This window comes from Vulpes lagopus, chromosome 8, assembly GCF_018345385.1.
Source record: "Vulpes lagopus strain Blue_001 chromosome 8, ASM1834538v1, whole genome shotgun sequence".
NCBI classification, from domain to species: Eukaryota; Metazoa; Chordata; class Mammalia; order Carnivora; family Canidae; genus Vulpes; species Vulpes lagopus.
In genome coordinates, this window is record NC_054831.1 from 53,760,770 (window position 1) to 53,781,278 (window position 20,509).

The 20,509-nt window shown below is 41.7% G+C and overlaps 1 protein-coding gene across 17 annotated transcripts in view; it reads right to left on the minus strand.

Moving 5' to 3' along the window:
- The window catches only part of SVIL (supervillin), a 230,818-nt gene that overhangs the window by 55,266 nt on the left and 155,043 nt on the right, over positions 1–20,509 (minus strand). For 8 of the 17 annotated variants that reach the window (XM_041766406.1, XM_041766407.1, XM_041766415.1 and 5 more), the window contains 10 exons: positions 12,075–12,155; positions 8,943–9,845; positions 8,388–8,558; positions 7,637–7,671; positions 7,046–7,107; positions 6,599–6,738; positions 5,120–5,215; positions 3,089–3,332; positions 2,077–2,650; positions 1,034–1,259 (listed from right to left, as the gene is read on the minus strand). In XM_041766406.1, the coding sequence (XP_041622340.1) occupies positions 1,034–1,259; positions 2,077–2,650; positions 3,089–3,332; positions 5,120–5,215; positions 6,599–6,738; positions 7,046–7,107; positions 7,637–7,671; positions 8,388–8,558; positions 8,943–9,845; positions 12,075–12,155 (2,532 nt within the window). The remainder of the gene's footprint in view (positions 1–1,033; positions 1,260–2,076; positions 2,651–3,088; positions 3,333–5,119; positions 5,216–6,598; positions 6,739–7,045; positions 7,108–7,636; positions 7,672–8,387; positions 8,559–8,942; positions 9,846–12,074; positions 12,156–20,509) is intronic. The other 9 variants (XM_041766417.1, XM_041766414.1, XM_041766421.1 and 6 more) reach the window with 7 other exon arrangements.

The window sequence follows — 20,509 nt, forward strand, 5'->3', positions numbered from 1 at the left end:
TTCCCTGATTCAAGACATCACCGTTATTTAGCTGAAGGGGTAACATCAGCCCTTTCATCTAAGTCCGGTCCAGCAGTCTCACCTACTATGAATTTTAAACAAGTGAAGGCAAAAGTAAGATTTAACAATCTTACTAATTTGTCAGTTGTGAAGGGCTCCATCTATCTAACCTTTTATGAATCATGCTCAAAAAGTTTGACTTGAAAACAGAATGATGAATTTTCATTGCGGCTTGAGATATAGTCTTAGGGAGTGCAAAATGCATTCAGAAAAATCAGAGTAGCCACTTCCCGACAGAGAAAGAAAGCTTCTGAATGATGGGAGGTGCTAAGGAAGGGTCCAGCTGGGCAGAGTAGATGGTGCTTGTCACACTGGAAATGTATAGAGATCTTTTGCAGCCAGTCTTTCTGTCGCTATGACATCTTTTGCTGCTTAATTCCTCGGTGGCTAAATATTTCCTCCAGGTCTTTGCATCTGTCCCATTTAAACATATCCTTTCAATACTCCATTATTCTTTTGAATGAAATGAGGTTAGAGCGTTACTTGATACTGAAATGTAATCTTTCATAGCTATTATCTGATATAAAATTTCTAAACCCAGTTCAGAAGAGTCATCCATCTCACTTTCTGTAGAATAAACAAAACTTAGATTCTAGTCCCAAAGACATATGTCCCAAATATGGGTTTATCTTCATTCCATCTAACACATACTTTACATAGACAGTCACAAAGCAGTGGATGCATTCAATTTGAAGCCATGTGTCTGATGGGGAAACAGCCAGGATCTCAGCTCCCATCACCAGACAAAGAATTTCATATGAAAAAAAGACAATGGAACCCCAAACAAATGAAGCAAGAGGAAGTCTGCGTCTTTTTCCCTCATCTAAGTCTGGAACTGACTCCTTCACGGTCACCACCCCCTACACGTCCAGGATCACGACGTCATCTCTGCCCATTACTCGGATATTTTCCTATGAGCAAGTTGTCAGCTCCTCCCCAATAGAATTACTTCTTAATCATTCAATCCTATTACCTTTCTTTAATTGACATGGTTTTGCTGGCTGAATCCAGAATGCCCTCCACCGCTGGCACTTTGATCTCTCCGGCAGCAAACATGGCACATGGATTCCTGGGGTACGTCTCCTGTACTGGTTCTACAGAATCGTGCTGCTTCCAGGACATGGGGGCTGCAGTCTGGGTGACGGTTTTCCCGGCTGCTGTTCCCGTCTGCTCAGAAGCAGGCTCCCCAAACTCTGCTGCTGGGAAGGAAAGGAGCACTGTCAGCACCCACTCCTCCAGGCAGACATTCCTTCAGCGACTTACCCCCAGCCATCCGCACGCAGAGTTCAATCTGTGGGCGCAGGGGGGGTTACCCAATCTCCATGGATTTATGCAAATCTGCAGCACGCTATACTCTGCAGGGAAACCAAACTGCCCAGTAGGTTACTGTACACAGCAAATGGTTTTGTGACAACTGGTCTTTTCCTGTGTGCAAGATGCAGGAAGTGAGCTTTAACTACACACTACAGAATGTTTCTCCTACTCCAAAACCATCCTTTTACATTTCAAATGGCTATAATCACAAACTAAAACCACCATTGTAGCTTAAACACTATCATTTTATGTAACTGCAGAAAGAGAATTAAAGCCCCAGGCAGGACAGCTTACTTGTCTGCTTAACAGGACTGTGGAAGGAGTCTGGAAATCCACAGACCTGGGTTCAAGTCTTCATTCCCTGTGCTTACCCAGCCCTTTGGGGTGATCAACTCCTAAGAGGGGCTGACACAAGACTGTTATGTGAGTTAATGTGGCCTGAAGTCAGCAAGAATCCTTATCAGGATGTGTAAAAGAGCTCCAGCTATTTTTATTGTTGAAAAACTGATTAATCCATGGACCAGGTCAGCTTCAAGGGGAAGAGATGCTCAGGGAGGAGGAGAATTCACACATGATTTGCAATCGATATGAGTTATAAACCATCCTCCTACTTTAATTGAACATAATCACAGACACACTCAACCAGTCAAGCAGACACCAAAAACCCAGCTGGTTTCTAAACCTTTTGGAGCAGTAACCTACCTCTTAGCGAAAACCTCCTTCTCGTGACATTTTCCGGGTCAACCTTCTCTTCAAAGGGCTGCCTATCTGTCCAGTCTGGGCTCCCCTGTGCAATGCTTTTACCCACGGAGAACTCCTTCAGTTCATCGCCAAGGTGGGCAATGGGAGGGTGAGCTAGTTCCAGGCTACCCTTTCGCGGAACAGCATATTTGGTTTCCTTATGGCTGTCTCCTTCCCAGACTCTGTTCAGGGTAGGACAGTTTGGCTCCACTTCCTCAAAGGACCCGTACTTTTTACCACCATCTCCACCTGTCAAGACTCTCTTCCCTTCTGTCTCGCCCAGCTCTCTCAACATTCCTCTGTTTCCACTGCCCTCAGTCAAAGGCTGCCAGACTTGGGACTTCAGAATGCTTCTAACCGGAGAATCTGAATTTTCCATCAAAGAAGGAAATTTATGGTCAGTGGCACTTGTTCTGTCATCCACAGGCAACTTTGTCCGAAGATCCCCTGCATACATTGGAGTGACTGTAGATGCCATGGTGGACACAGATGTGTTAACGGTAGGTGAGAAAGGAATGAGCTTTCCACTTTGCACCTGGAAGGACACAGTTAAAATGCAAAAAGCCGATTCAAAAATACGGTCTCCCTGAATCTCAGTTTATCTGTTGACATAGACATAAACTGAACTACTACATTTGGTGTCGTTTCATGGCTTATCTTTGCAGGAAGACATATTTTGTATAATGCATCTCATTGATCAAAATCATCTGGGTGAAAAGCAGGTTGTTCATCCTATTTTTCTCTCCATAAAGGACTCATTCCAGATGATTTCAGCACGCAAATTATAAAAACAAGAAAAGAGAAACATGCTCGGCATGGCTATCTTAGGAAGGAAGTCATTACCAAATTTCCTACAGGTAACACTGTCGACAGGTAGATCACCTTAATTTTATCACTGACCTCGGAGACAACGCCGTGGTCCTCCATTTTAAGACCAGACCTGCAAACCAGAATTCAATCACAGCGTACCCACCTGTTCCACCTCTCCAAGCGTGACTGGCTGAGTCTGATAGCGAGCATTCATTCTCCTCTGTCTCATGTCTATTCTGTTTCGGGTAGAAATAGCTTTTGAGACTGGCTGGGATAATTTGTTAAACAAGGCCAACTTCTCTGCTAAGCTTAGAGTGGAGGAGTCAGGTTCACCTTGTTCAGCAGCATCTTTGCCCTCATTTGCCTGGTCTCTGGCTAAGGCTTTGTGGTGAGCAGATGCCTGCAACCTGAAAGGGATAAATACTCAGTAACACAGATAAACACCAACAAAAGCCCCCTGCTAAATTTTGAAAATTAACATTCTTCCAAGTGTCATGTAAGTTTGAAAAGGGTTGATTTCTCCCTTCAGATATTTAAGACAGGTGTAGGCACTGTTTAGCTATTAACAAGACCATGAGTAGCAGAGGAGGCGTTACCAATTTCACAAAGAGCAGATCTTTATCTCTGAATTATTTCCAAAAAGTGAATTTCCTCTTTAAGGAACTAAAGTCAGCTTGGATATACCTTATCTTAGAGAGACGATGTACCAGTGGTATCAACAACAAATAAAGCAGAGTCCCAAGGTATTACCCATGACACGTCTAGACGTTCTCTAAATATGTGGTTCAGGGGCACCTGGGTGGCTCAGTTAGTTAAGTGCCTGGCTCTTGGCTCTGGCTCAGGTCGTGATCTTAGAGTGGTGAGATTGAGCCCCAAGTTGGGCTCTATGCTCAGTGTGATGTCTGCTTGAGATCCTCTCTCTTCCTCTCCCACTCCCACGCATGCTCTCTCTCTCTCTAATAAATAAAAATAAACAAACAAACAAATAAATAAAAATGCAGTTCAGAGGTATTCTTTTCCTTTTATAGAACTGGGAAATACTATGTTCTGTCAACATATCTGTAGAAGAGTTTTGATTTTCACAATTGTAAAGATTCCTTCACTCCTTTAGTGCAGCATTTTCTCTCATAGCTTTCTACCAATTTTGTAAAAGGTACTTAGATCTGTAAGTCCCAGGAACTTGAAAAGTAAAGGACATTTCAAGTGCTGATAAATCCCTCCAACTTCCAGGTGGAGGAGGAAACCTCCCATTACCTGGTCATGGTGGATCTTGGAAGGTTTATGACAATGTAGGTTGGTGCCATTGGCAAATCCAATTCTCAAACCCAGCGGACAGTATATTGTCTTAGCTCCAATTAATCGCCAACTCAGGGGTTTCCCCAGACTAAACAGCCAGTATTCCAGGGTATCATGAAGATGGTAAGAAAGGCAACCTGAGTCTCACATGTTTCCGAGGTGTAGCACAGAGCAAGGAGACCAATGGCCACCTACTTCCCCAGACAGACCCCTGCTTCTGGGGTGAGGGGTGGGGGGATCTATTTCTGCACTGCCATTTGATTTTTTTAAATCTTATCTTTGGTTCTTTTGTTTTGGCCCCTCACAGTAAAACAGAGGATATCTAGATGCCATAAAGGTATATTTTCAAAACGTCACAATTCAAAACTTAGTAGTAAAACATCTAAGTTCAGACACCATAAATTAATATTGTCTTAATCCCAAAAAGTCATGGTCTTGTCTCTCTATACATTAGAAGCAGATAGGGTTGTTTCCAGCATGTATTTAGGACTACAAGTGCTTACAAAGACCAGGGTATTACTGGAATTTCAACCTTCATGTTGACTCCTCATTTTCCTATTAATCTTTATTAAGTGCTAGTATTTTAGAAGAAGGATGAAATTTCTTAGGGGTGACCATGATTATGAAAAACAAACAAAACAAATGAATAAGTGAGTTAGTGGGATCCTAGTTCCAATACATAATGTAAGCAGAGAGATGAAACGTTTTCTCATGCAGGCCTACACGAAGTTTGCAGTGTCTCACACACCATGACAAAACAAAATGGAGCCCATTCCCACAGCAACTAGTTGCCCTGATTCGTTTCTCAAACACATGAAAAGCATTCAGGATTATGAGATGCATCTGTTGTCTAGGACTTTTGCCTTGAGGGCTGCATGCAGCTACTTCTATCCAGTACCTGGCAGGCTGCACAGTGCTCTTAGCTACAGTGGGACTAGGAAGTCTTGCCATTACAGGGTGGGTGGCCACAGAGCACGAAGCAGGGATAGGTTCACTTTAAAAGCAATTGCCAAAGAAGGAACATTCATAAGGAAAGAGAAGAAAAGAAGCATTAAAGGAAAACATAGTTTTAAATTCAGAAACAGTACATAAATATTTATTAATATATTCTGGGGGAAAATACCAAAGAATCTGAAAAGCAATTACAAACTTAGGAAATCAGAGAGGGAGGCTATGCAAAGTAAACGGAATAAGATTAGATTTCTAGAGCTTGGAGAAGATTTACCCTAACTTCAGAATAAATGTCCTGATTTTAAAAAATAACTTGAGATAAAGCTAATATCAATCACTAGTAAATCAGCAGATTATGCTCATGTTTTAGAATATTGTTTTCAATCTCTTTTGTAAAAAAGAAAAATCAGTATCCTCATATAACCTATAAGCACATCAAAGTAAATTCGGGGAGCCATCTAAGGTGGTAATTTTTGTTTATATTTACTGTTTTGCTCTCATGGATAGTTGCTTCTTGGTATATACAATAGCCACTCAAACACTAAAAAAATGAAAAAGCTGATTTGTAAGAGTTCCTAATAAATACAAGAAGTTTGATCTGCAAACACAACATGGAGTTGAGGAACAGCTGGGTAGGGAAGTGAAGCAGCTAATCTAATAGCAGGCCCATAGGTGTGGGCTATGACACAGATGCCTCTCGGGATGTCCGTGCCCTGAATGAGGTGAACTTGCTTTCTTCAGGAAGACCGTGTGTGTGTCCAGGAGAAGCACGAAAATAATTTCTAAAAACCAAATATGAGTTTTCACTTGATTGAAGCAATTATGTCTGAATGAATTACTTTGAGAAATTCACTCTAAACATATTGGAATAGACTGCTCAAGTATGGAAAGTCATCAAACTTCCAAGGATTTTTTTTTTTTTTTAGGTTTTTTGGTGATTGTTTAAAAACAAATAAAAAAACACCCCCAGACCCCTGGAGATATCTGCTGAAATATATATGGATGAAATGACATTTGGGGTTTTTCTGAGAACAATACACTGGGAGATGGGAAGTGGATAGGATGTCGGTAGAGCAAGCTTCACTAAGCTGCTGACCTTTAAAACTGGGTGGTCAGTACATGGCGGCTCAGTATATTAACCTCATGTTTTAAATTTTCCACTGTAAAAAAAATTAAGAAAGGCACAGACCAAAAAAAATTAAAATTCCTCTAAAAAGAGGTTTTTCTAGGAGATACAATGGGCAACACACTCCTTTACAAAGTTCAGAGAGACCACGGTTAAGGAGAATCCCAAAGTACCAATGTCTCTGTGGCTTTTAACTAAACCATCTCCCAATCACTTCATTTTTATTTAAAATCTTTAAATCTTTTTTTTTTTTCAAGAAGGTATTTCAGCTCAAGCCAAGAGGTCACGAGGGGGACTTACGTGGCTGCAATGGCCACTTCCTCGGTGGTAACGGGCTGGGTGTGGGATCTATCCTGTAGCCGACGCAGCCTTTGCTCCACAGCCGCGTTTCTGGAGCGTCGCTTTGGAACATTTTTCTCATCAAATGATTTTTCCATTTCCTAAGATCAGAAATAATGAGGAATCCTTATACATTGCAGGAAAGGACACAGGGGCAGCAGAGTCTCTGCTTTGTTGTCCTAGAAGCCCCCACTCCCCCCAAGAGACCTCCTGCAAGGCACATTTCATTCTGAGAAGCGCACACCTGTTAGGGTGTCAGCTGGTGGTCACACCTGCCAGAGGCTCAGCCAGAGGCAGAGGGGCCAGAGTGAGGCAGGCTGAAGGGGTCCCCCTGCAGGGAGCAGGGGCAGCAGTGGCACCTCCCTGAGCAGGGGGACAATTTCCCTCAAGCACTTCGGCACACCTTACCCTGAAAAGCAGCCTTTTGGCAGCGACACTCAGCTTGGCTCGTTCATCTACCTTTTCTTCATCTGTAAAAAAGCCATAAAATAAAAACTGAACATCATTAGAAAAACACAGGTGAAGTCTCTGAAAAGTTTCCCAAGGCTGACCTGGAAATCCTTTGAATATAAGAATCCCTTGGAGGGATTCCATTCTTCTGCTCAGTGAAAAGGTGCTAATTTCCATTGCAATTAGCCAGACAACCCTTAGTCTGGAGAATATTTTTCTGTGGTAATATTTGAGTAATTGAAGTCTAAGAATAGATTTTTCTGAAAGGCATTGCTCTTTATTGTTACATAGTAACAATAAATTAATAACAAAAAGTTGCTTCTTTAGCCAATCAGTTGTTTTAATATTATCCATTCCACAGTTCTCTCTCAAAAATAAGGAAAAGCTCACTCTAGAATCTCAACTAGGTTTTATTAGATTCACAGAAAGAAAATATGCAGAAAAGAAATCAGTATGCTCCATAATCTCATCCTCTCAAAAAGCAAAATTAATGGAAACCTAATCTGGGTGAAATGATAGAGAAGTGGCAAAAGGAAAACAGGTACTTGCCCTCAGTGGTTGGCATTTCTGAATGCGAAGCAGACCTAGGAAAGACATTAGGCAATAATAATAACAAAAAATTAGTTGGTGGGAATAGAAGATCCAAATAAAACATCAGATTAAAACTAAAAGCAAAAATAAAAATAAAAATTCAATTCAACTCTTTTAAGGAATATCATCCTGCTAACAATTCTTGTTGTGAATACACAGGTACAGGTGTTAATGGACACGGTGGAGTGCGTGTGCACACAACCCAGCCAGGTGCACACCTCGTGGAGACAAACCAGAACTGAGTGTGACTTATTAAACATGACCGATCACTTTGTAGAAAAACTTTATCATCTTTATGTGTAAGGCTACAATCGGGTAAAACTCAAATGTGACAAGTAGACAGATATTTATAGGAGGAATATAAAATCCCTATTTCTTTGCACTGGAAAATCTAGTGAATACTCACTGGTGGATTCTACTTTAATGAGGGCATAATAAATGAGAAACAGTAAATGAAGAAAAATAACATGTCTCACTTCTTACCCTCTGAATGCAATGTAAAATCGTATTGTGATACTGTTGTCACAGGCAGCATCCTTTAAAAATACATACACACAAGCCAAATAAAGATCTCTTAGAGACTAGCTGGAAGAATGATGGAATCGCCACATCCCGTTTAACCAGCACTAGGACCGTGGCTGTAGGAAAAATCCTGGACTATTGCCTTTACGTTCCCTAGACTACGGTACTACACATCACGCATGCCTACCTATCCGATTCCTTTCGTTCTGCTGAGGTTATAGGTTGAGTTCTAAATCTCTCGGAAGTTTTTCTACTTTCACCAGGAGAAAAATAGCGTCTTGGTTTCCGGGACCCTCTCTCCCGCTCCACACCGGTAGGCAAGCCAACTCCTTCGGTTGACCTCTCAACCCGGGATGGGCTTTTAGAATCATTGGGAGGGAGTATACAGAAGAGAAACGAGAGAGAGAAGAGAGTGAGTGAGAGAGAGAGAGAGAGAGAGAGAGAGAAGCAGAGGTTTATGCATCTCAGTGAGGTAAGGCCCAGACACCACCAAATCCCACCACATGCTCCGACCATGCACGGAAAGGGGGCGGAACATTCCAGCAACCCAATACTGTAGCTCCCCATTAGTAGGCAAAAGCAGAATGGTAGTTTCTGAGCCATTGCCTGTACGGGCTGCCCTGCACACTGGTGAGCTAAGCTAATATGATTCAATGCAGGACACAACACAAGTTGCGAAGTGAATAATTCTGCCAAGGACGTGCAAGTGACACATCAGGATGACGTCTGAAACATCACCTACAGTTCGCGTTTCTTGCTGGCATTGACAGACTCCAGAAATGCATTTCGCAGCTGGGCCACTGAGACCTTTGTGTCCAGCATGCCAACTTCTGTGGGGGGCCCTTCGGCTCTGGAACTCTGCAGCTCTGGATCCTGCTTGGAAGTGGGGTCCTTACACTTGAGGGGGGCCTGCAGCTGAGGGGGGCCCGTGTAGTCAGACAGGGAGCGGGTGAGGACCTTGCGCTTCTTTGTAAATGCTTCCCTTCTGTGGCCTGTCACCCTGGCATCTTGGGACACGGGCTCGCTCTGAACATATAGAACCATCTCTTGTCTGCTAATTCTCTCCGTGGGTTGTTGCTGAGTTTCAAGGGGGTGTGACAGACTTTCTGCTTCCATCTGGTGTTCTAAGGTGACTGTGCTAACAGCAGGCTTGCCCAAATCTTCATTTCCAGAGGGCTCTTCGTGGCTTCTCATAAGCTCATGGTCCTCCAAATCCAAAAGTGTTTTCCTGCTTTTCTCCAGAGCTTCGGTGAAGAGCATATCTTCCTCTGTTTTTGACTCACAAATATGGAGAATGGGAGTATCCTCCCTTCTCTCACTTTCTAGAACCTTCGAGATGGGAGGCTTCCTGACATTCTGGGTGGCCGACCCCCCCCAGCTGTATTCTGATATGTTTTCAGGGATCTCTGAGGTCACCAGAGTGGCCGTGTGAATGGGGTCTGCCGGTTGGACATAGCCGCGGATGGGCTGTCGCACGGAGCTGGCCGCCTTGCTGGAGACCCTATCAAAGGCCGAATTTTCTGACTGAAAGGACGAGCAATGGACGGGCACTGGCTGATGTCTCCTCTGAGTGAAGGGCTCGGAGGCCACTTCGGGGCTGCTGCGAGCACTCTCCTCTCTCACCAATTTTTCTCTAACTTTAACTCTTTAAGAAAGAAAAAGGATTTAAGTTGCAAAGTGCAGTAACTGCTTAATGGGGAGAAAGCATGCGTGGATCATAGATTACTGGTGAATGGAAATCCACCCAAAGACAGAACCACTGGGGACAACGCATTTCTGGTGGTTAATGTCAGAACCCCACTGCGTGCTAGATGAGCGATTTTGAGTTGAGTTTCCAAAAGTGCATACAGATGCCAGTGTGGCGCCAAACTAACTCCACCCTCCATAAAGCTGAGATGGCTCAGATGCCATCCTGGGTGAGAATGGACCTCTTCTGACTACATCAATGACCAGGAGCCACAGAAAAATCCATTAATATACACCACCAGTATGCATGAGGGCACACTGAGGCTGGCCCTGGGAATCCATAAACCCTCCACATGTACAGGCCTTGTGTATGGACTCCAGGGTGGGGAGGGGGCTTTTCCAGGTATACACACACACCTATTGACCAAATGTAATTTCATTGTTTCCTGGAAATGTAAGAACATTTGTGATTTTTAAAATTTGTTTAAATTGGACTCAAGATACAACAATTGCCCTTTTCAAGCACTCAACTAAACATTCCCAAGCTTTGTCATGCAATGCAGACTATATTCATTCATTCTGAAGACTTGTGACCAGTTTGGACATCGTTACTACTAACAATTGTGGCACCAAGGAGGGTGTTAGAGAAAAGATATTCTGTTGAAAGAACTAACACAACTGAATGTTTTCTTCCCTTTGGGGTTGCTACTAGGCCCTTAGTTAAAAACTAACCTGAAAAGAGATTGCTCTCATTTCTAGAGTTATTTGAGTATCTGAGAGCAAAACAAATCCATTTTAAAAGCTACACACCTTATTCTATTACTGCAAAAGCAAAATAACCAAGAGCTCTGGCTAGAGGCACCTAGGAGACCTGAGTCCAAGACTAGCTCAGCCAGTTCTAGCTGTGTGGTCTCAGGCAACTTACTTGGCTCAGGAGTCTTGCTTTTTAAATGGAAATGGTAGTGACAAAATGTAATGTGGTGGTTTGGAAGTACATGGAAGGCTTAGTACTTTAACCATTTAATAGCAGTAGCTGGTACTTATCTTTACTTTTTGAAATGCCATGTAGTGAGAAAGGAGAAACCACTGAAGCTGTTTAAGCATAGATTACTAATTCGCAATCATCTTTAAAAAGTAAAACACGTTTTTAGAGCGGGAAAAGTGATTTCTTGGGGCTAAACCTTCATTTCCTGAATATTGGTCAGCAAAAATAATTATTAATGACAGTTTCGGAAGAGAATATTTCCTTAAATGACAAATGCACCCAGCTAAATTTGATATAAACACCTACATGTTTTTCAACATGTAGGATATCTATGTATATTTCGTTAACAAAAAAAATCAAAGACACACATAAAAGGCAGTTACCATGAACAATTCAGGAGGAAAAAAGAAAGCATTCCGAGTTGTTATTTTTCCCAGAGACTAGCCAGTGTTGGAGGTTTTCATATTTATAAGCTTTGTTAATCAAAAGAAGACTGAAATGTGGTTCAAGTTCTCCTGTGGAATGTGTCCTTCTAATCAGAGACAATCTGAATGTTGTCCTCAGCTGAGAACAAAGTGACTGTTAGAAACTCAGTATATGGGTGCTTTGTCCTGCCACAGCCTTATTCATTCTTACTCCTTCCGCCTCTCCCTGCCCCCAATCTTAAAAATGAAATGATAGGGGTTTTTTGTTTGCCTTTAAAACCACATGCCCTAAGTGCAACTGGTGAAAATTAACTATTGATTTAGAGATGAGGAGACATGGAGAGGAGGAGGCTGGAAGTGCTGGGTGGATCCAGCTGGTGTTGACCAGATGGGACATTAGCTGGTTAGAGTGACTCAAGAGGAGAGCAACCAAGAAGCTTTATTTAGGTGCTCACTACTGCCCCCACTTGGTGGTGTGTGGGTTGGTGAGAAAGGAGAGAAGTGAGAAGTGTAATCCAAAAGATTTTCAAAAAGGGGAGAAAAGAGGAGGTGGGGAATACTATTAGCAGGGATTAAGGCAATTGGAGTAGAAAAGCAAACATTCAAAAAGTAACTTCCAGCAGCCCCTTGTGAACACATAATTTTCAAAAACACTGCCATTAAGAGGGCAAGAAGAGAGTTAGCATTCATTCAGTAATGTGTGGAAGAGCAAGGCATGTCAGCAGGGAAGTAGAAGCACTCACTACACATAAGCCAAGACTTTCAGCTTGGGATATACCTGGAAGGCCAGTTGATAAGAGAAGGTGTGTCCCCTTCGGAATCTTTCTGGAGAAACCACTCATGTTTGGGTTTCCCGGTACTATCACGTACAAAAGACAAAACTTCAGATAATTTCTATTTGAATGTCAACACATCTACAGACAATTATAATTTAAAACTATAAAGGCTGATTTTTGTTTAAGTATAGACTAGTCCTGGCTTTTGAAAATGTGTAAGTGCATTTTGCCACGGAGTTTATATTCACTTCACGAACCCCCAAGGACACGTGGGCCCATTACTAAACCCAAGAGATTGAAATATATCTATCCAAAGCCACCTCCTAAAGTGTTTTTCCAAGTAATCTGAAAGTATTAGGAGTCTGTTAAAGTCACACTTTCCCCATAAATACCAGACAGTTTTCTTGTAAGAAGTCGGATTAAATATCAACTTATCTATAAGTTTTGTCAAGGTACATTGGTAAAGAGCCAAATATAAAGATAGTGTCCATGCAAAATGACATGTATCACATAAAGGAGATAAATAAAAAGAAATTTAATAAGATCATATCTTTAATTGCTCTTGTACATTTTCCTTTTATATTTGTCACTAAATAGGGGAACTAACATAACGATTACATAACCATTACTAATTCAGGTCAATTCAATAAATGTTGAGTTCCTACCATGTATGAAGCGCTGTACTAGGCTCTGAGAAGTACCAAAAGTGACTCAAGCATCATCTCAGCCATTAAAAAACTTACACTACAGGCAGGCAAGATATGATTTACACATACATTCTTCAACACACGCTCAGCTATAATGCAAAGTTGAATGTTATGAAGGAATTATGCCAGGCTGAAGATATTTTAGAACAGGCCAGGAAAACCCTGTGGTAAAGCAAGCCACAGGAGGTGAAGACTGCTGATCTATATCACCTTACAATGCAGAAAGGGAATGTTTACCAGCTTAAAACCAGACCAACTTATTTGTAAGAGTTTTTTCAATACTAGGCTAGAAACACATTTTAGTTGAAAGCAGTTTCCAAGAAAAGAGAATAATAATCAAATAATCTTAATTTTCTAAAAGTCATTTTATTTCAAGTTTTAGTTGAAGCTGACAGGCAAGAACCAGTCTATAACCACTACCGTACTTTTTCTTGCGACCACTGAAATCTGTCATAGTCTAGGCTTGGAATCCCCATCTTTCTATACCCAAACCTGTTAGCCCACCCTTCTATCCCCAGCATTACAGCAATTTAGTCAGTAGTGAACAAAAAATCAGATATATGGAAAGCTGTTTTATTTCCAATTATAAAAGGTCTAGTTGGGGATCCCTGGGTGGCTCAGCAGTTTAGTGTCTGCCTTCGGCCCAGGGTGTGATCTTGGAGTCTTGGGATCAAGTCCCGCATCAGGCTCCCTACATGGAGCCTGCTTTTCCCTCTGCCTATATCTCTGTCTCTCTCTGCGTGTGTGTGTGTGTGTTTGTGTGTGTCTCCCATTAATATATAAATAAAATCTTTTTTTTTTTTTTTTAAAGGGTCTAGTTTTTAAAGGTGGTATCTGGGTGGCTCATCAGTTAGGTGTCTGTCTTTGGCTCGGGTCATGATCCCAGGGTCCTGGGATAGAGCCCCACATCAGGCTCTCTGCTCAACAGGGAGCCTGCTTCTCCCTCTCCCTCTGCCTGCTGCTCTCTCACCTCATGCTTTCTCTCTCTGTTAAATCAATCAATCAATCAATCAATCAACCTAGTTTCTAATTTAAACATAGGAATAATTAGCTTATCATTTGCAGCTAAGAAAGGAGGCAATCACTCCAGGACAGGATATAGTAGAAGAGGGAACAACAGATATTTGCTTTTGAAAACCATCAAGTTAATATAACTGAGATGCCTACCTCACAAAACTATTTTAAGACTCAAATGCTTTTTGTATAACAGAATTCTTTGTAAACTGAGAAGTGCTGTGCAACGTTTTGAACATGACTTTCACTGATAAGACTAGAACTTGGTCAACACCACCAAAAAAAAAAAAAAAAAAAAAATCAGGAGCTAAAGAATATGATGGGTCAGCATCTGAAAAGTGAAAATCATACAGAGACTTGGGATCCTTGCTGGGCTCCATTTATTCATTACATCTCAGGTGTTTAGCCCTCTAGCTAAACAACCAAGTAACTATGAGCATGGTAGCAAATACTCAAATTTTGACAATTTCACATATGATACATATGAATGTAATGATAAATAACTGAAAGTAGAGAAGGCATCATGCCAAGAATGTGGCAAGCCCTTTCAAATGCTCTTCCTCTCCTTCCTTTTTTCATAGACAACATCCAACTATCCATCTCTGAGTTACTGCTTTTATATTTTAAAAAGATGAGACATACAGAGTCTTAATTCAGAAGTCACATGATTTCAAGGAACATGGTACAGCCTCAACCAGGAGGATGATTTTGTCTTAAATACGTTTACTTAAGCAGGAGTGATTTAGAACAGTACTTCTCAAAGTATTTCTAGGATCCTTGACTTTGGTTGAGGCACTTACTTTGGTGATATTTTCTGCCATTAGGACCAGAAAATAAAAAGAAGGGATGGGGAGACACCTCATCTGAATGTGACACCTTCTGAACACAGGCTGCTGAGAGCATGCCTCACCCCCTGGCTCGAAGCACAGGCTCCCTCCTTGGTCCTTCTCTCCCTCCTCCACTAGCAGCATCTGATGCAGGCGATCCCTCCCTTCACCTGGCTCAGCTGCCTTCTGGGTCTCCTCCTCCCCATACCGCCTGCCCCTCTAGAGCTCAGGGTGCCCAAGATGGGCTCCTCTCCTCCTCCACTGACATTCAGTGCCTTGATGTTCCCATCAGTCTCTGCTTCCATGCTGCCCTCCCCTTCACCTCAGACTCTTGGACTCCACTGGCCACTTGATGCTTCCATTGGGATATCTGGTGGATATCTTGAGTATAACATGTCCAAAAACTGGACTCTTGGTATCCCTCCAAAGTCAACCTGCATTGGAGCTTTCTCTATTTCAGCAAATGACAATGCCCCACTTCGAGTTGCCTCCTCTCAAGACTCCTCTTCAATTCCTTGGTTTCTTTTATGCCCCACATCTAAGTTATTAGCAATTCCCCTGGTGACCCTCAAAACCTAACCTCTTTCCTCTCCTCTGCTGCCATCATTCTAGTTCAAGCCACCACCATCTCTCACTCAGATTACTAAGATAGCCCCCTAATTATTCTATTTGTTTTCATCCTTGCCCACCTACACTCTATTTTCAGCTTAGCAGCCAGATCGGTTATTCCTCTTTTCCATCCCTTATATGGCTCTACACATCATTTAGAGCACAACTCACCCAAAGCCCTGGTGATGCGCCCTCCCTGATCTGTGCACCCCTCTCCCCCAAATCTCTTTCACCTCCTCTTCCCCTCCTCAAATGCTCCATGCATGGAGTCCCCTCAGATCTTTGTGGGTGCTACTTCTGCTTGGGCCAATTCACCCCAACAGTTGCAAGGCTGCTTCATTTTATGTAGGTCTTCACTTAACTACTATCCTATCAAAGAGTCCTTCCTAACCACTCTATATCAAAATAGCAACTGCCAATCATTTCTCTGTCTCCCTCTACTGAATTGCTCAAATTTTCTTCATAGCACTTACCACATCTATCACGTTGCATGCTTGTTTGCTGCTTTTTCCTAGGGGAGGGAGATTCAGTAGGGGAAATGAGCTTCTTGAGAAAAGCCCGTTGTATCACCAGCACCCAGAACAGTGTGTGGGAAGGAACAGGTCTCGATAAATATTTGTGGGATGGATGAACTGTTCAATGATCACACCCTTGGAGGTGTTCTTATACTCATTTTATAGATAAAGCAAGGAAGGTACAAAAAAAAAGAAAAAGAAAAAAAGAAAGGTATATTAACTGGCCCAGATCACAAGAAAGGCTGGGGCTTGAACCCAAGTGTTGTGAGATCCTTGAGGCTACATCTTCCTCTCCAGCGCTACAGGCTTTGAATTCTGGAAAATGAATGGGTAATGAATGAGCAACCCCTCCCTGGCTGGAGTGAGATGATGTAGTTGGGACGCCAGTGTTCACGTGCTCTGAGGCTAAGCAAGGAAGGCACCAAAGGTGTCCTGGCCATACCCAGAACTCTGACTGGATAGTGGTCTCAGCTGCAATTATTCTACCTTCAGCAGAAAGCCTGGAAATTACCTGTAAATCCTACAAAACTTAATTATCTTCTTCCTGTTTTTTCACCAAATGTACAACATGAAATCAAAGGTGTCCAACAGTGAAGAGCAGTTTGGTTCAGAGGGCCCTCCTGCTAAGGCTGGGGTGGAAGGGGACTGCAGGGGCAAGGTGCATGAGACCTTGTCTCCTTTCCTCACCAAAGCCATCTATAGCAGAAGACAAGTATAAGAATCAACCATCTGGAAATAAGAAAATCCATGGGAGAGATAAACTGGGAGCAGGTGATGCTGGGTGTTAAGTGGAAAGAATCAGAAGTACTCTGAGGCCCAAGTGAATATTATAGTTTGACTGGGTCTCTTAGCTGCCCCTCCTCCTCTGGCACATGCAGAAAATGATAACATGACATGACACCTAATTCACAATCTAACTCCCACTTTCATAGGCACTTTTCAGGCTCAGCATCACAATAGCTAACTATCAACTAAACATTCATTGATAAATATTCACGTGTCTGCTATGCCACAAGTACAATGTGTGCATCAGGGAAAATAATTTTAGCATGGACACCTGACTTCACTGCATGTTGAGAATTCACTAGGAAATCAGAAATTTAAAATCAGCTCTGTATGACCTATCTTGTAAGTTTAAATCTCAGCCATTTAAGATGGATTCCTTTTCTGATGATACTCTAAATAGTTGATACTACACTTCTCCTATGATTAAAAAAATAATTTCATTCAATTCTTATATGACTTCTTTGGAACTGACAAGAACAAAATACTTAAGGAATTTGATTTCATATATTCAAAAGTCTAAAACTGTAGTACAGAAAACAGATTATTGGTTGGTAGGACCTGGAGGTGGTGGTAAGGACTGACCACAAAGGCACACAAAGGAATCTTTGGGCTGATGGAATCGTTCTATATCTTGATTGTAGTGAGAGTTACACAACTTTAGATATTTGACAAAATTCACAGAATTTCACTAACAAGCGTGAATTTTACTATATATAAATTATACTTCAATAAAAATATCTTATTAAAGATCTAACATTTCTAGAAACTGTAATTTGGCATACCTTCATAATTGATCTAGACAATAGTCACAGTTCACGGATTTACTTTGACATACATGTTTAGCATAGTTACTGGAATTTTTAAATTCAAATCTCTCTTTTCATCCTTTAAAAGCAAAAATATGTATAAATAAATAACAAATGAAAATGTGAGCTAAACGCAGTCAATTCCACAAAATCTATTTTGGATCTTTTACTTTCTTTTCTTTAAATTTTCTCCCCAGTGCCCAAATGGGCTGAGAAACCTGCCCAGAGTGGTCACTCTTAAGTGTTGACATTAGTGAAGAAGCCAATTTCTTCCTTTTGAATTAAATGCTTGGCTCCCAAAATGGTGGATCAAGGTGTAAAACTGATCTGGCTAATTCACAGACATGCTAAAACTATGGAATATAATGGAAATTTTTTTAAAAATATTTTATTTATTTATTTATGAGAGGCACACAGAGAGAGGCAGAGACACAGGCAGAGGGAGAAGCAGGCTCCCTGCGGGGAGTCTGATGTGGGACTCAATCCCAGGACCCCAGGATCACCACCTGAGCCAAAGGCAGACGCTCAACCACAGAGCCACCCAGGCATCCCTATAATGGAACTTTTTGGACCACATTTTCCATACAATCGGACTGTAAGACTGACAGGTGGCTAAGGGATGTTCAAACCCAGATTAAAAAGTCTATCATTTCATAAGAGTACAAAATTTATTTCTGGGGCCAAGGGGCTATTGTTTTGGAGAAGTAGTATAATATTAGGTGAATTTTTAAAAATAAAAACAAAAAGATCACATCTGAATAGTGGCAAATAATACTTTAGGTTCTTTTTTTTTTTAAAAAAAATATTACATTGATGTTGTTATTTAATGCAGTGTCCTTTTAATGTTATGCTTAACTATTTCTAATATTTAAAACTTAGTTAAAAAAATTAACCAGGTGGGAAGGGTTGGTTTGGTACAACATAATGAGTTGAGTGTATGATACTAAGTTAGGTCCATGCAAAAAGAGAACAGGCAATGGTGGACAGAGGTACAGCAGTGATGTAAACCTTTTCTATCTCAACTATAGTACCGGTTACACTCTTCCCAAAACTCACCAACCTGCATCATTAAAATATGTGCATTTTGATGTGAACTGTACCTCAATTAACAAATATACCACTGTTGGATTATAAGGTGGGGACTTCTTGGGGTGGCTCAGTTGCTTAAGCATCTGACTTTTGATTTCACCTCAGGTTTGATCTCAGGGTCAGGAGATCAAGCCCCACATTGGTCTCACGCACTAGGTGTGGAGGCTGCTTAGTTCTCTTTCCCTCCTGTCTGCCTCTCTAAATAGATAGATAGATAGATAGATAGATAGATAGATAGATAGATAGATGATAGATAGATGACTTCTTGAGCAATGAAAAGGTAGAAATACAAAGCCTTCTTGAAGCAGAAGTAGGATAAACATGTGAAATAACAAATTTCTTCCAGCTTCCCTCTGAACTAATCTGAATGCCTAAATGCCTCAGATGAGAAAGTGCAATGATGGAAGGTATGTGCACATAGATAGAACTATCTAGAAAAGCACTGGAGTCTGAGGAAGGTGCCCTAGGGGTTCTTCCAAAGTGCCTCAAGCTTCTAGTGCCAGCTAGATTGGGATTTCTACCTTTCCGCTTAGATTCTAACTACTCCTTGCTAGAACAAAGTGGTTCAGGGACTTGGCTGCCTTAGTCCTGAGACTAACCTAGAATCAGCCAATCAAGGCAGCCCAGGTGGCTCAGCGGTTTAGCGTCTCCTTCAGCCCAGGGCCTGATCCTGGAGACCTGGGATCAAGTCCCGCGTCGGGCTCCCTGCATGGAGCCTGCTTCTCCCCCTTCCTATGTCTCTGCCTCTCTCTGTGTGTCTCTCATGAATAAATAAATAAAATTTTAAAAAATCAGCCATTCAGGACTGGAGACTGAATTCAATGAGGCCCCAAAAAGCAGCCTTATCCGCCCCCCACATCATGATTCCCACTCACAGCTTAGTAATATTTACAAACACAATGACTCGAGATCATATACAAGAACTCCAGCTTCAGAGAAAGTAGAAAGAGCCTTGTCACATGTAAGCGCTCAAAGTGTGTTCTGCTCATTGGTGTCACCAGGCCATGATTAGATAAGAGACCAGCACAAGAGTGGAGTTCCCAAGCCTGCCATTTAGTTCAGCTGATGTTTTGCTCACAGCATGACATTTTTGATGAAGAAAAGGACCCAAGATTCATACTCAGCTGCAAGTCCCTCATAGGTCACTGGCTGATAAACAGTTTGCAGAGTTGCTATTTCAAGTAGCACTGTTACAGTCTGGTGACACTTGAAGAAAATACAGAAGACAACAGAACCTTCATTAAAAAATGATCAACTAAAAAAAAAATAACAAAATAAAAAAATAAAAATAAAATAAAATAAAATAAAATAAAATAAAATAAAATAATAAAAAACAAAAATGATCAACTGAAATACTTGGTATGGGCTAGATGCTGGCAGTAGCAGAGAAGGAGACAAGAAAATGACTCCGACCGGGTAAGTCCCCTTCATGTAAGGCCTGTTCTAAAGTAATGCCATCATTGAGATCATCCTTACTGATCTTATGGATCGGCATAATACTAAATTCCTGTTGCCATGTTTGGGCCATCCTGACAGAATTGCTAAACCTGGGTATGTCAGCCTTGTCGTAGGCAGTAAGGCATTTGAATGTCCCTCTTCCCAAGACATGAGGTACAGGTGAAGCTGCATGTGTGAGACACCTCACAAATTCACGATCTCTTTCTGTGCTTCCCTTCAGGCAGAATCATCATCAATGAGAAGCCAGGTTGGTAACAACAGGGCTCCCTATGCCATGCCAAACTTCAGCCTTAGAACCACACTGGGAAAATGACAATCTGATAATGAGAACAGACTGGCTTGAGAGTCTAAGCATCCGAGAATGTGTAAGAGACTTCTAAAATGACTCTAGTTTCTATTAAGACAGGGAGAAGTTTCTAAAGACTTTGAAAGGTCAAGAAAGCAGGGCAGACAGGAAAGTAGACTCTCTGGATAAGTTCTCATTTGTCAACAGCTCAATTAGAACGAGATACCCAGATGTAATCTGACCACTGTAGAACACGGGTGGACCAGGACTATTTGTGCTATTGGCAGTTCACTTTCAGTACTGTACCCCCAGACTGGACCAGCCATTTTGGCAGCCACAT